The following is a 14,486-nucleotide window of genomic DNA, read 5'->3' on the forward strand; positions in this document are numbered from 1 at the left end:
GTGCTTGGAGCCTATGCTCCATCTGCAACTTTTTCTAATCTCTGCTCCTACTCTAATTTTTCACGTAATTGAAAATTGCCAACTTCCTGACCCGTAATAATGTATCTTTGTAACAATATACATCAACTTTCTCGCCTTCAGGTTATTGACATACTAACATTAACAGCATCCTTTATTCATAACTCTTAAGATTGCATTTCCTGAGTTTTTGACTCTTACAATATTGATATTACGTATTTTCATTCTCAGACTTTGGTCGTTAGCGTCCCGCTGGAGACCAGCAAAATTATAAAAAAACAGTTAACATAAAATGTTACGTTCTATACCTTTCCTTTCTATGGAACAAACAGTTATTGTTTTTATCATGGCGTAAGTAATATGAGGTAAACCTACGATGTCTTCTTAAAGTGATGACATTAAATAATATCTCACTGTGTATTTAAAAAAAATGTGTTCCTGGAGTCCACGAAAGACAAAGGTGAAACGTCTTGCTTATTAGTTATAGATAAAGATACGTTATTAATATTTATAATAGATCAAGTGATCAAAATTGAGAATAGTGAGGACGCGGGTATGATCTCAAATGAAATATCTTTTTCCCTCACAAATAAATCGTAGTCTTTGAATAAAAAATATATGAAATTTTTTTCTCTTACATTGAAAACAAACTTTGATTTTAATTAATTCTTAAACATTAAGCTTACTGATAATTAGGTAGTTTAAGCAGCTTAACTAATTGTCCAATTGTGTAGTCTTAGGTAGGTATCTGGCATGTGAAAATTACAACAGGCATACGAATAGGACCTAGCTCAACGCAACTTTGTTGAGCCACAGTCACAGCTACACTCGAGAAATATTCATAGCTCTTGGTTGAATTTAACATATTGACATACACGTAGGCTTGTAACTATAATATGGTGCGTGACAAATAATTACCCATGTCCAACTAAAGTGTGAAAAGCATTATTCTAGCAGAAATATTTAGTTAGCTAAAACAATACTCACATAACACTGAGTAAATATGTATTGTATGGATTATCGTCAAAAAAAAATTTAAAAATCTGAAATAACTTTCATTGTATGCTCTTTTACTTCCTCTTTTCATTACAGCCTGCGGAGATAAGAAATTCCAATTACTTTGGGAGATATCGCCGTTCTTATTTTGCAATACAAGCCTTATGTAATCATTCGAGCGGAGCCATTTTATATTTTGCCGTGTGTGCGTGAATGCCTAAATAACAGAAATTTTCCATTAGGTAAGGTTAGTTACATTATAAATACTTCAAAATAAATGTAAATTAAAAATAATATCAATTAATTTTACTTGTATAGTTTTAAGTATTTATAATGTAACTGACCTGACATAACAAAACGGGACAAAGGTAGATTAGGTCAGGTCAGCTACATTATAAATACTTTGAAACTGAACGGACATTAAAAATAATAAAATTAATTTTAATGGTTGTTTAGTTTTAAAGTATTTATAATGTAGCTGACCTGACCTAACAAACGGGGACAAAGGATTAACAGTAGGAACTCACGTAATTTTCTTTTTACATGATGTATTCGTTCAACTACGTCGCGAAGAAAAAAAAAATCATACTTGTAAACAAGCAACAATGGTGAACGCGGGAAGCCTATGATTCACTCGTCCTTCTGGACATACCAGAATACTCCCGTTGGCAAGCCTTCTTTCAACAGACGAGAGAGGCAAACGCCAGATCGTGCATCTTGTTTTTTTTTTAATTGTAAATAAATATACAACTCATGATAACTAATGGTCAATTAGGTTATGTTAGCTACATTATAAATACTTTAAAACATTGTGGACGGTTGATTTGGTTAGGATAGCTACATTAAAAATACTGTGAAATCATGTAAACGGTTTCCTAGCGCTGGATAGCTACAAATTAAAAGTTATTTGCTAAGCAACAACAAAAATGATTTTACAGTTTTTTTAATGTAGCTATATTTACCTAATATAACCAACCATCCACAATATTTTAAAGTATTTATAATTACTTATTGCTAATTTTAAGAATGACATTTTATAAGTTAAACCCGCGCATTTGGAGAATAAATGCCCACAAATTTTTTCCCCCCCAAATAAATACATCTGTTGTGGTACGGAAAAAAAATCGAGCATGAATTTGGGGTCGGGTTTGGCTCTCTCGTCTGTGACTTGCCAACGTGAGTATTCGGGTATGTCCAGAAGGATGAGTGCCGCATGAGTGCACAGGATGAAAATTAAAAAAATTCCATATTTCCTAAAGTATTTAGAATTTCTTATCTCCGCCGGGTTTAATGAAAAGAGGAAATTAAAGAGCACAGAATAAAAGTATTTTCGGAATTTAAAAATTTTTTTTTAACAAATATTGCCCAAATATGAAAATTGCAAAATTCAATATCTCCTAAAGTATTTGGAATTTCTTATCTCCGCAGGCTGTAATGAAAAGAGAACGTAAAAGAGCATATAATGAAAGTTATTTCAGATTTTTAAAAAAAATTTTGACGCTAATCCGTACACTACATATTTACCCACTGTCTAACAATACAAATTTACACAAGTAATTAAATTAATAATGCATACATCAAAGAATTTTTGTTTTGAATATGGCCTGTGGCACGGTGCACAATAAGCTCAAACCCAGTTGTGTTGCCCTCTGCCCAAATACTCTCTAAGTTGGGGTGGCATCAGGCGCAGGTGGGTCCTTACCCAGGGATGTAACTAAAGGGGGGTGGGTCCTTTACACAGTGATGTAACTAAAGGGGGGCAGATGGAGCTTGTGCCCCAGGCACCACATTTGGGGAAGGAGGGGGGATGTCGTTTAACTGGCAGAGTAACTTTGACTAAATGTATGTGTGTCTAAATATATTCTTGAATATCGTAATATTAGAACAAAAAAAAAATGGCAAGGGCAGATGAATTGAACTATTTGTACTGATGTATACATTCATGTATTTTGCCAATAATTTAAAAACAGTTTTTTTTTAGAATACTATCCAACTTGCGATGCATAAAAAATAAAATGACTGTGAATATATCTAGTTTTGTACCATCTATGTAGAATAAAAAATATTTGTAATAGTGTTGTAGGGAAAATTTTTGGTTTGCTTGGTTAAAAATAAAACAAGTGGGTTCCAAGAAAAGTTCTTGCCCCCGGTCGAAACTAGTCTAGTTACGTCCCTGTCTCTACCGCTGTGACCCGCCTATCCATGCAGCATGGCAGGGTTCAACCTGAGCCGCACGCCACGACGTGGAGCCCGCGCAAGGCTGCTTTAGTGATAACAGACCGTGCCAACAGCCCCGAAGTGGGGTAGCGCGACGTCCAGCCCCAAGAAACAACCCCGCACATGAAAGTGCGCAAGTGCGTGAGAGAGCAACAGCGCAAGTATGCTGCATCATTTCTACCTTTCCCTGCCATCTCCTCTTATAGGTTCCTCCACCATGTACCTAACTATTTCCCTCCTCTCCCTGTTCCCCCACCACATACCTAGCTAATTCCTCTCTTGTGATCAGAATTTTTGTAATGCTCGAAAATTGTCACCTCCTCAGCAAAGAAGTTTCACTTCAAAAACTTAGTCATCAACAAGGGCTTAACGGTTCATTATCACTCAAAATTATTCACTTCCTGTGTATCTTGTTATTCTAGGTGTTGTGACATCTCACCAAAAGTAACATTTTGTGCACCAAAATGTCGTAAATTTTTTCATCGCTTTGGTGGGGATAGGAAATAATTTTACCACTGGTTATGTTTACATATAGAGCAGACCAGCTAATATGTACACTTGAAATAAACTTTTAACAACTTATTTCCCTGTCCTCAGTTTTTACAAATTTAATTTAAAAACATTCTTGTTTACATGTATCTAAACATTTGCTAGCTGGAGTACATATATATTTTTACGTATGTGTTCTTTTGTAATTAAGTTCAAATTTTGATATATATATATATTTTTGGGTTGCCAAAATAAGTATATATCTCTGGAAATAAGGTGAAATAGTACAGTCATTAGAATTTTTCTCTTTAAGATGGTTGAAGGCCATTGACAATAACCCAGATGTGTTATCTTATCTTTGTATATTTGTTCCTCATTCCAGATTATGTTATGTATACATATTCGAGTAACGTAGGTCGACATAAATTTTTTTTAGTGTTTCGGTAGTTAACTTTATATAAGTGCTGTTCTAACTCAGTTTGTTTCGTTGTAGGGTTATTTTTCTGGAAGTTGTCACTAGAAACTGAAGGAAAATGGTTTATTGGGAGGTAAACCGAAATCTTCTACCCATGAAGGCACATTACTTTTTTTGGAATGCAGGTAAGTTTTTGAAATCATTTTCAGTAGGTGGTTTTAAAGTATTTTTGGAAATATCTGTATACAGTATACATATAACATTAGCTTATCTTTCAGGAAACCATAGTGGAGTATAATTATTATATGAAAACAGTTTTACATCTAGTGGGTGTAATTCCAATATTGGTTCACTGGTTCCACATTGTCTTATCAGCTCAATAAAATGACTTGTGTTGTTGTAGTATATCATGTACATTCATTAACAAAATGAATTATTTTCCAAAAGATTAAGTACCATAATTTTTTTTTAATTTTGAAAAAACACTTGTTTGGAAACCTTTGTCCCATTCATCGGTTTGGAGCTAGATAGGCATAGAAAATCACGACTGAAACCGAGTAATTTTATTTAAAAATATATTATGGAAAAAAAAATTAAACATCTTTATTGAATAGAAAATCTCAATTTAAACAGCCTAAATAATCTTGTATTATCACTAACCTATAGATTTTTCAAGCTGTAAACATTAAGAATAAGATTTTCTGCATATTTGGTTTCATTCAGTCTCTTTAGATCCATAATAATCACCTATTACACCTATCACCTATTACAAAATCATGTTAAAGCAAACATTTTTTCAATGAATTGTTAAGTCATTGAGATCATATTGGAAAAAGTTATTTAGGAATCGCCCAAAGGTGCTCTTGATTGGCTTGGAGAGAGTCATGTAAATATCATGAAGTTCAAGAAATTTTTTATTTTTTTTTTATAAAAATCACAGTCTGAGGAATTCTTTTGTAAAAAAAAAACATATACATCATCAAAAACAAGGAGTATCTTCAAAACTTATAGCCTCACCGAGTTTTTGGTTTTGGTTTTGCCTTGAACTTTCACCATAGCAAAATCGTTCACCTGCAACTTCCTGGTGCTCTGGTTGTCTTCACCTGGTTATTCTTTTTCGGATTTACTGAGAAGAGTATCCTTATCCAAGCTTGAATTGTGATCAGAATAGGAATCACTGTTAGAGAAGGTGTATAATAATGGTGATGAGGTTTTCTTTTAGATAGCAGAAGCTTAGGTTTGTCAGGCGGAAACAACTATTTTCTAATTTTTTTATTCTTCTTTTACAATTTATTCTTTTATTTCTCCACTTATACTTGTTCTTATTCCTCTATATGTATTTGTTAGGTGTTGATATAAGTAAAACTGATATCAAACCTCTGCGTGATCTCTTCCTCTTTATTTTGATCTTTGGAAGTGTCTCCTGGTAATTCAACAGCTGGTACTGAATCACCTGAAAATGATGGTCTCTCAGGAGAATATACAAAATGTGTTTATCGGTAGGAGAGGAGTTCCCAGTAGATGGAGCCTCTCTGATGAGTTGATCGGGACCTATCTCCTGTACTGTGGAAGTGGATTCATTTGGCAATTGTGACTGGTGGTAGGTTGTCCACTTGAGGTGGAGGGTCATTACTGTCATGGTTGAAATATAAACTTCTGTTCATCATCATCATTCATCATCATCAATATTCTCGTGCGGTTCTGTAACTACAGGGCTGTTACTTTGGAGGGCAGAAAGTCCACACCTGTAAACTTATTTCTATCGAAAGGTTAGATCCCAGTGCTATGAAAATCTTGAACTGCTATTTCAACAGTGTCTACTCTTTCGAAGACCATTTTGACCAGTTCTGCAACTTAAAATTCACTTATTGTTTGCCCAGGTTTAGAGTTTATCCAGCTGTCTGCAGCATCGTCCATTTAAGGCCTGAAAAAACACCTGTCCATGGGCTGCATCTTGTGACTGCTATGTGTGGAGTAGGGTAAGCAAATGAATGCAATTTGACTTGGCAAATTCAGTTGCTATCACACTGATGTATGAAATGTGGTTATCCACTATAAGAAGTAATGTGTTCTCAGGAGTAGATTTTGTGTACTCCTTAAAGTGATCCAGCCATTTCATGAAAGTTGCTGTGTTCATATAGCTTTTAGCAGTCAATGCCATGTCATAACCGATTGGTCCTTCTTTGATAAGTAGCCTGTTTTCTCACTTTCTTGCACATATTAAAAATGCAGTTACAAAGTATCCAACAGCACACATTGCACAGACTTTTTCACCCTGTTCAGGGGATACAGACTTTGCCACTTTTATTTTATCAGTAGGAGCTACATGCTTCGTTATTATATTTCACATGGTCTGAACTCGAGATTCAATCATGTTGTATATGCGTTCTGGCCTAAAGTTTTTTTAAGGTGTTTTTAAGTTGTCAAAATACAGATTGAGTTGATTACGGTGGACTCCCATGGTTCATGACACGCTCGTATTCTGAGCGTTTCTCAATGACAACTTGTTCCTCTTCATAAACGTTTGGGTAAAGTCCCTTCCGCAGGGCTCATACTTGGTCCCTAAACCAAAATAAAGTCCCTAAAAGTCCCATTATTCAAAATATCAGTTCCTTAAGTCCTTAAAATCATTTTTTTCCCAGCAGTTTTAGCAATTCTCAAATAATTAACCAATGGAAATGGTAAGTTTTAACTGTTTGTCCTGGGCATGACCTCTCCAGGGCTCTTTTCTTCTTGTTGCATATAATTTTGGCCCTGGAGTCTTTCCTTTTTGATTTGTATAGTGCTTTTGTTTTGCGGTTTTCTTGTTTCTCTCTGAAGTTGTCAATTGGTTAAGGTACCTTGTCTGTGTTAAAAATATTTTGTGAGGTGACATATTTTCTTTGTGTCAGGTGCAGTTACTAGATGAAAAATTATGGTGATTGGTTCAACTTTCTGAATTAAAAATGGGGAAGTGCCGTACAAATAAAGATTGGTTGTCACATAAAGATTCACTTGGACATAAAATCGAGACATGGGCCAAAATTATAAGTGATACTGAAGTGTTGTGTGTTGTTTGTAACTGTAAAATAATGTGTCCAAAGGTTTTGAAAAGATCAGCCAACATATAGCCTCAAAAAAACATTCGAAAAATTGTGAAATAAAATTTGGACCCTTTCAGTTAAAACTGACATTGCAAGGTCATGGAGAGTGTTCAAGTGCTTCAACATCAGGACAAGGTCACAGAGTTTGTTCAGGTGCTTCAACGTCAGGACTTAGTTCATCAGAGAAGGCAGCACGAAGCAGTGAAAAATATCATGATATGGACAAATCTACAGTTAGAACGCTGAAGATGATATGTGAGAAGGGTGCTTCCATTTCTGCAGAACTCATCCTGGCAATGAAATGTGTTATTGTGCATTACTCTTACGCATCATGCTCCAATTTTAAAAAAATATTTCAAGCTGTTTCCTCAATTAGATCTTACAAACTTTACTTTTTCTGCTGCTATAGTTGCATACCTTGTATCAGTTGCACTTGGGCCCTACTTTTGGAATAAATTGGTTGAAGATGTAAGGAATTCATATTTCAGCCTATGCTTTGATGAGACAACTAATGATGGTGGACATAAAGAACTGCAAATTAGAATTCTATTTTGGTCTGACAAGTCTGGCAAAGTGGGAGACAAGACACACTTTTTATTGGAAGTGCAACTGCAGAGGATTTGAAGAAGAAAATAAGTGACACACTTGAAGACAGCTGTTTATCTCCAGCTAAACTTGTGACACTGGGCAGTGATGGGCCAAATGTGAACAAAAAGGTTTTTAGGTTACTGAGTGACGAAGTTGCAAAGTTGAGAGGGCGTGGTCTTGTGCAAGTAGGAACTTGTAACCTTCACCATCTTCACAATGCATTTGCAAAAGGGCTTGATGAATATGGAGACTCTGTGTCTGAACTTGTTGTATTGGTTTACAATTTTTTTCTATGATTACTCTACTAGATTTGAAGTTTTTCAGAATATCTAGCATGATCTTCAGCTTCACTCCAAAGTTTTTGTCAAACATGTTTCCTCAATGTGGTCGACACTAAGACCAGAAACTGAGCGACTCCTTGAGCAGTGGCATGCCATAACAAAGTACTTTCTAGAATTTGTACCATTTAAGAAGCCATCACTGATGAAGAGCCAGTCCTACATGCCTGAAAAATCCTTTGATGAAAGCTAAAATCCTCTTCGTTATTTCAAGTGCTAAGATGTTCTCGGAGTACTCTGTGATTTTCCAAAAAGAAACTCCCATGATTCATGTGCTGTACAGGCACTTAGTGAAACTTTTAACCAAAATTAGTAATAGAGTTTGTAAACCTGATTCAAATCATGACTTTTCATGTGGTTGCATTTCTCTGAGAGTCGTCAGAACATTTACATAAGTGAAGAAGTCAAGAATGAGCTTAAAAAATTTAATAAAGTAGAAGCCCTAACCTTCAAGTCGAAAGTTCAAAAACACTTCATGGTGTCAGGGAAATACCTTCAGAAGTGTAACATAAGAAAAAACTCAATCCTTAACGACTTAACTTTTCTGGATCTGAAAACTTGTAAAGCTACATGTAGTGCAGCAAAACTTCTGAAAGTGGCAAAAATGATGCCCTTTGATGTCCGTACAGACTGCCTGATTGATGATTGGAACATGATTAAAACTGAAACGTTTACAGGAATCGGCCAAGACCTTGAAACATTTTGGAAATAAGTTTTTGAGGTAAAGAATATAATGAATGACTCAAAATATACGGAAGTTACAAAGGTTGTAAAAAAGCCTGTCTCTCATTAACACATGGTAATAGTAATGTTGAAAGAGGCTTCTCAACATCTGCAAATGTGATTACAGAACAGACAGCTGCTATGAAAGTAAGAACTTTGAATGCACAGTTAAATGCTATAGATACCTTGAAATTTTATGGTAATAATCCAGCTTGTGTTTCAATCACAAAAGAGCTAATAGCCTATGGTAGATGTTCAAGAAGCAAATACCATCAGTATTTAGAGGAAACCAAACTAAGAGCAAAGCTACTCCTTGAAGAAAGAGAGAAGGAGAAAAAAATTTCTGAAGAAGAAACCTCCAGGATAGAAAATCAACAGAAGAAGATGGTTGATGATATGCAAAAAAAAAATTTGGTTGTGAAAAGAAAAAGCCTTGATGAGTTACATGTAGCTCATGGATTATTAGAAGGATATAAAGTTTTAAAACTTGAAGAGGACAAAGCTAACAAAGAAACATTGGGGAATAAAGCTTCATCTGATATAACTTCATTTTTTGAGAGATCCACCAAAAATGAAACTGTAAAGGAACTGTTTTATCAATGTGAATTTATTGTTATCTATGTAACTTAACAATACACTGTGTTCTTGATTGGTCTTATTTCAATAATCTGTGTATTGGATTTTAAAAAGTTATATGTTTTGACTGCTGTAAGTACTTTTCGTACGTGGATTATTCACTGTGTATAAAAATTTTAAATGTGCATTTTATACTTTTCCACTAAAAATTAAATTTAGCCATACCTCATTCAGGGTCAAATCAAAAACACTAGTTAACAAATTTGAATAAAATTAAAAAGATACTAACTTACTACATGTAACGCAAATTAAAATAACTTAACATTTTGATTTGATCTTAACCAGCTTAGTGGTAGAAGTTTCTCTTAAAATAAACGTAATTCTTTTTAATGACTTTTTTTAACTTACACTGTGTGTAAAATGTATGTATGTATGTATGTAAAATCCCTAACTAATTAATAGCTCTGTATAGATGAAATGTTTTTCAAAAAGTTGTTGAATAACATTTTGGTTTAACTTTAAGCAGCATAAAAACAATTTTTTTTTCATTGGTAGCACATATTTTTCTCGTTCCTAGTTCAGTCCCTTTTTTCAGGGTGAAGGGTCTCTTTTTTTAGTGTGAAAGGTCCCTAAAGTTGACTCAAAGAAGCAGTATGAGTCCTGCTTCCGGCCATTTTTGATTTATCAGAAAACGGACAGGAGATGCCATTTTTCTTAGCGAGCGCATAGAGTAAGTATCTTAGACTTGAGACAAAACAAAAAACTGTGTGTCCAATTCCACACAGTGACGAACTAAATCTTCTTCTAGTGCCAAACTAAAAGTCTCCCTGAAATGTACAAGCATAGGCCCACCTTTTCCAAGTCACATTCTTCTCATTAACACAGTGTGTGAGAACCCAATCGCTTTAGCAGACTGACGTAAAGATTCTCCTTCCTTCATCAAAGAACATGCTTGGTCATAGAGTTTGGGTGAGGGGTTTTCGGTTTGTTTTCCTTTTGTAATTCCTGAAATAATCACCCAAACTATTATATATGCCATTCAAAAACAATTTATGTTGACTGTGATCTAAACCTTAGCGATAACAGACGTACAAATAATTATAACTAATGAAAATAAAACACAAAGCAAAACAAAAATAATGAGAGTGGCAAAGTTTTCCAGATCGCGCAAAGGTATCCACTGGAAATCTTTGCCCCACAGTGTGTGGAAACTTTGACCCTATTTTAAGTTACTTCTATTGATGTGTGATTTTCACCATTGTACACAAGTAATGCAAAATGTAGTAGAATAATTTGAAAGGTTATTTTCCACCCAAAAATGAGAAAATAAGCCCAAAATTGTTCTAAGTTTTTAGCTTAGCTTGAAAATGGTGAAAAATCACATCAAACAAAAAAAAAACACTGGTTTTGTGTTCTCAAATAACCATGAGGTTTTATAAGGCTACATGTGGGAAGTATAAGAGTGCGCTACCTATTCAATTTTCTTCAAAACTCTTTCCTGTCTTTTTCAAATGTAGGTGGAAACCTTTGCTCCCATGGCAACTTTTGCCCCACCTACCCTAATTTTACAGAGGTTGAATGAATCTATTTTCTCTGCATTCCTGTGCAAGGTTGTAGTCAACTGAAAATATTGGATCTTGAGAGAACAGGCAGTTTACGTAAACACAGACTTTATGATGTTTTAGCGAAGTTGAAATATATGATAGGTTTATTGTGATGATTGTAACACCTAAAAACTCGAACTTTTTGATGTTAGATATTATATACATATTCAAATTTTTTTGTTGAATTTACAGTAGAACCCTGTTATAATGTTTTTAAGGGGGCATAAGGAAAAAAACATAAACAGGAAAACATTATAAGCAAAAAAAATATTAATTTAGCAGTTGTCAGTGTTTGAAATTGTTACCAATGGACTCAAAAGCTATGTAAACAAATTTAATGTTAAAACCACTGATGGGTACACTCATTGCTCAAATTTGCTTAACCAAGCCAACAAAATTTCAATTTCATCCAGCTTCTGTTTTATTTGTCTTTAAAGACACTTTTCCACATTTGTATAAAATTGTCTCTTGATTTGTGATGGTGACATTTAGAATGGGAATGCCTATTTCCAATTTCTTTGCCACTTGAAAATGTGTAATTTTGGGATTCCTATCTATAAATGACATTAATTAAACTCTATATCAGCAATAGAAAACACTTTTTTTTTCCTTCTTGGAATAGTTAGCAAACTAAAATATTTGCAGGACTAAGTACATACATCTGAAAATACACTAAAATGGCAAGGAATGGAAGGATTTTTTTTATAGACATGGGTGCCAACAGACATGTAACTGTGAACATTATATTTATACCTTCAATAGATTGAATACACAGCGTTAGCCAGCACTAATGTGTGGCTGTAGTGTCCTGGCACACTTACATTTTGTTTTTGCATACAATTCTATTTGACCAATCTATATCTATTGTATAGCAGTGATTGGAAACAAAAATGCACGTAAACTGAAAAATAATCTTTTTAACATGTTAAATTTTAAAGATGAGATAAGTGTTGAAATAGTTAGGTTTATAAAACTTTTTTTGTCATTTATTGCATTTTAGAAAGCAAACATTATAAGAAGTAAATAAAATGCACCATTCATGAAATGTTACATGTTGGAAATAAATACATTGTCCTTGTGAGGAAAATATTGGGACCTAAAACATACATTGTTATAAGCAAGAACAATATAACAGGGTTCTATTGTATATGATTATTATTACTACTCATATTATTGTGTACTAATCTTGTACATTTATAATGTCTAATGCTAGGTTTCGGTAAAAACTGAATCTTAATTGCTAAAAAAAATTTTTATTTGATGTGTTTGTATTATTACTTTATTCTATTTAGACTTAATTTGCCCATATTGTAGTTATTGTAAGACTGGTTTCGTACACTAGAAAAATTATAACTTTCACAAGGATTTTTTTCTGCTCTTTGAACTATTGTTTTTTCCCAAATAAAGTTTATTGCTGCTGTTGGTTGATGATTCTGTTTGTTTTTCACTGCCTGTGTCTACAGTAAAAGTTGTCGTGAAAAGCCTCAGCAGTCACAGTGCTGTAACTGTAGCATTATGAAATACAGTGTACATACAGTCTACGGGTTTTATAAACCATGGGTTTGAAATAGTTTCAAATTAAGAGGTAGACAGAGGATTTGGTTGTGTGGGTTGTATCTTTTTATTACTTCTGCAACCAAATGATTACTGTTGGTATTGTTACTAGAAATAGTACTCAAATTAGTCTATTACAATAGTTCTACTGGTACAATTAAAACGGATGATATCAGGCGCTTAAAATTGAACAAGCAGCATAATCATGTGCTTAGAATGGAACACACAACTTTGAGCTATTTAGGGAAAAAATTTGTGATGAACATGTTTTGTTGCAGGTCTGTCACCAGTCGTGCCTTTCCTTTCAATCTACGCTCGGCAACTGGGCTTCTCCAGCATTGCTGTGGGGACCATGTATTCTGTCCTGCCTATTCTGAGGATGGTCTCCAAGCCATTGTTTGGATTCGTTGCCGATCGTTTTCGGCTGCAGAAGACTCTCTTCCTTGTGTTTCAAACTATCGTGATGATGTGTTTCTTCTTCATCCAGTTCATCCCGGAGATACCAAAAACCACCCACATTTCTCTGGACTGCGATGCTCTCACTTACATCAAGAAGTGTAATGGTGGACCTGTGGATGACAACATGTTTGGCAAGTTAAAGGCAGAAGGTGCCATTACCTGTCAGGTATGGTAACGTTTTTCGGTTTTAGTTATGATGCATACATTCCAACATTATTAAGAAGCTGAAAAGTGGTTTGGAATCAATACCAACCATCTTGAATTATTCATCCAAATTTTTGACATGACAGGGCATAAATCATAATTCTCAAACTTTTATACCTTTACAGTATAATATTCATAGACTGAGAGAAAACAATAATGTTATCACTTATATTTGTTTGATAGTGGTGTGGGTTCAATCCTTACAGATGAATAAATGCATTAATAGAGGTTACTTTGCTGAAAAACCACTACGTAGTGCACGCACGTGTCATCATGAAACAAATTCTGTGTCCAAATCAAAAAGCAACTGTTCTACTGTACTAAACAAGAATTCTGTTCTCTTAAAAAAAAGGTGAGGGGGAGAGGGGCCTGAACACTGCTCATAGTTTCTTAAAACTGGATAAAACCTCCAGACATTTTGCCTGGAAACAATTTCTGATCAGGTTTTTTTTTACATTGTCACCCAAGCATAAATGTCAGATTTTTTTAGTCAAAAGTTATATATAATTCATCATTCTGTCAAAAATGATTGAAATGTCTGGTGTGTCCAATTGCCAGCACAAGCTCATTATTAGCCTGAAATAAGCTGTAGAGTGACATGCAGTCTGATGGCATGCTTGTGGAGCTACAAGTAAACTACTGTATCAGTCAAATTGTGCTGCTACGAACATCCTTGTAGAACCTTTAGGAGATTACTGTGCAGGATATTACACGAGAATTCACTTAATTTTCAAAAGGGGACAGACTACCCTATAGAGTAGAGAGATTGGAAAATGAGTCATCAGTTTCATTGTTTTGCCATACAAACAAATTTTGATGCCTAATAACAGATGTTAAATACATCATTTAATGGCTCCTACACACGATCAGTCTGAACTGACAGTTCGGACCTATCAGTCGGAACTGCACAGTCTGAACTGTCGTGTGTGAGCAAGGGTGGTGGACTGATCAGTTGGAACTGATGGACTGATGAACTGATGGCTTCCCATCAGATCAGACTGTGGCTCGAGAATCCTCCATCCAAACTACAGTGTGTTGGAACAGTGTCTCACCAGTCCAAACAATCAGTCCGTTGCTGAGTGTAGTGGCAGACGTCTTTGTTTATTCTTGTGTTTTTTTTTCCTTGTGTCTAAAAGTTCAAATGCAATTGCAGCTTGCAAATTTTCTTCCATATTATGTTATGAAACAATACATCCAACAGCAACAGCAACCACAAGGCTGA

At 34.7% G+C, this 14,486-nt stretch overlaps 1 protein-coding gene across 2 annotated transcripts in view; it reads left to right on the forward strand.

Moving 5' to 3' along the window:
* Positions 1 to 342: 342 nt before the first annotated feature.
* The window catches only part of LOC134530654 (major facilitator superfamily domain-containing protein 6-like), a 63,410-nt gene continuing 49,266 nt past the window's right edge, over positions 343 to 14,486 (forward strand). The window contains exons 1-4 of one of the 2 annotated variants that reach the window (XM_063365689.1): positions 344 to 478; positions 4,214 to 4,320; positions 6,016 to 6,114; positions 12,880 to 13,226. In XM_063365689.1, the coding sequence (XP_063221759.1) occupies positions 12,954 to 13,226 (273 nt within the window). In that variant the 5' untranslated portion in view covers positions 344 to 478; positions 4,214 to 4,320; positions 6,016 to 6,114; positions 12,880 to 12,953. Of the gene's footprint in view, positions 479 to 4,213; positions 4,321 to 6,015; positions 6,115 to 12,879; positions 13,227 to 14,486 lie in introns of both variants that reach the window. The other variant, XM_063365688.1, reaches the window with a different exon arrangement.

This window comes from Bacillus rossius, chromosome 3 (genome assembly GCF_032445375.1).
Source record: "Bacillus rossius redtenbacheri isolate Brsri chromosome 3, Brsri_v3, whole genome shotgun sequence".
Classification (NCBI taxonomy): domain Eukaryota; kingdom Metazoa; phylum Arthropoda; class Insecta; order Phasmatodea; family Bacillidae; genus Bacillus; species Bacillus rossius.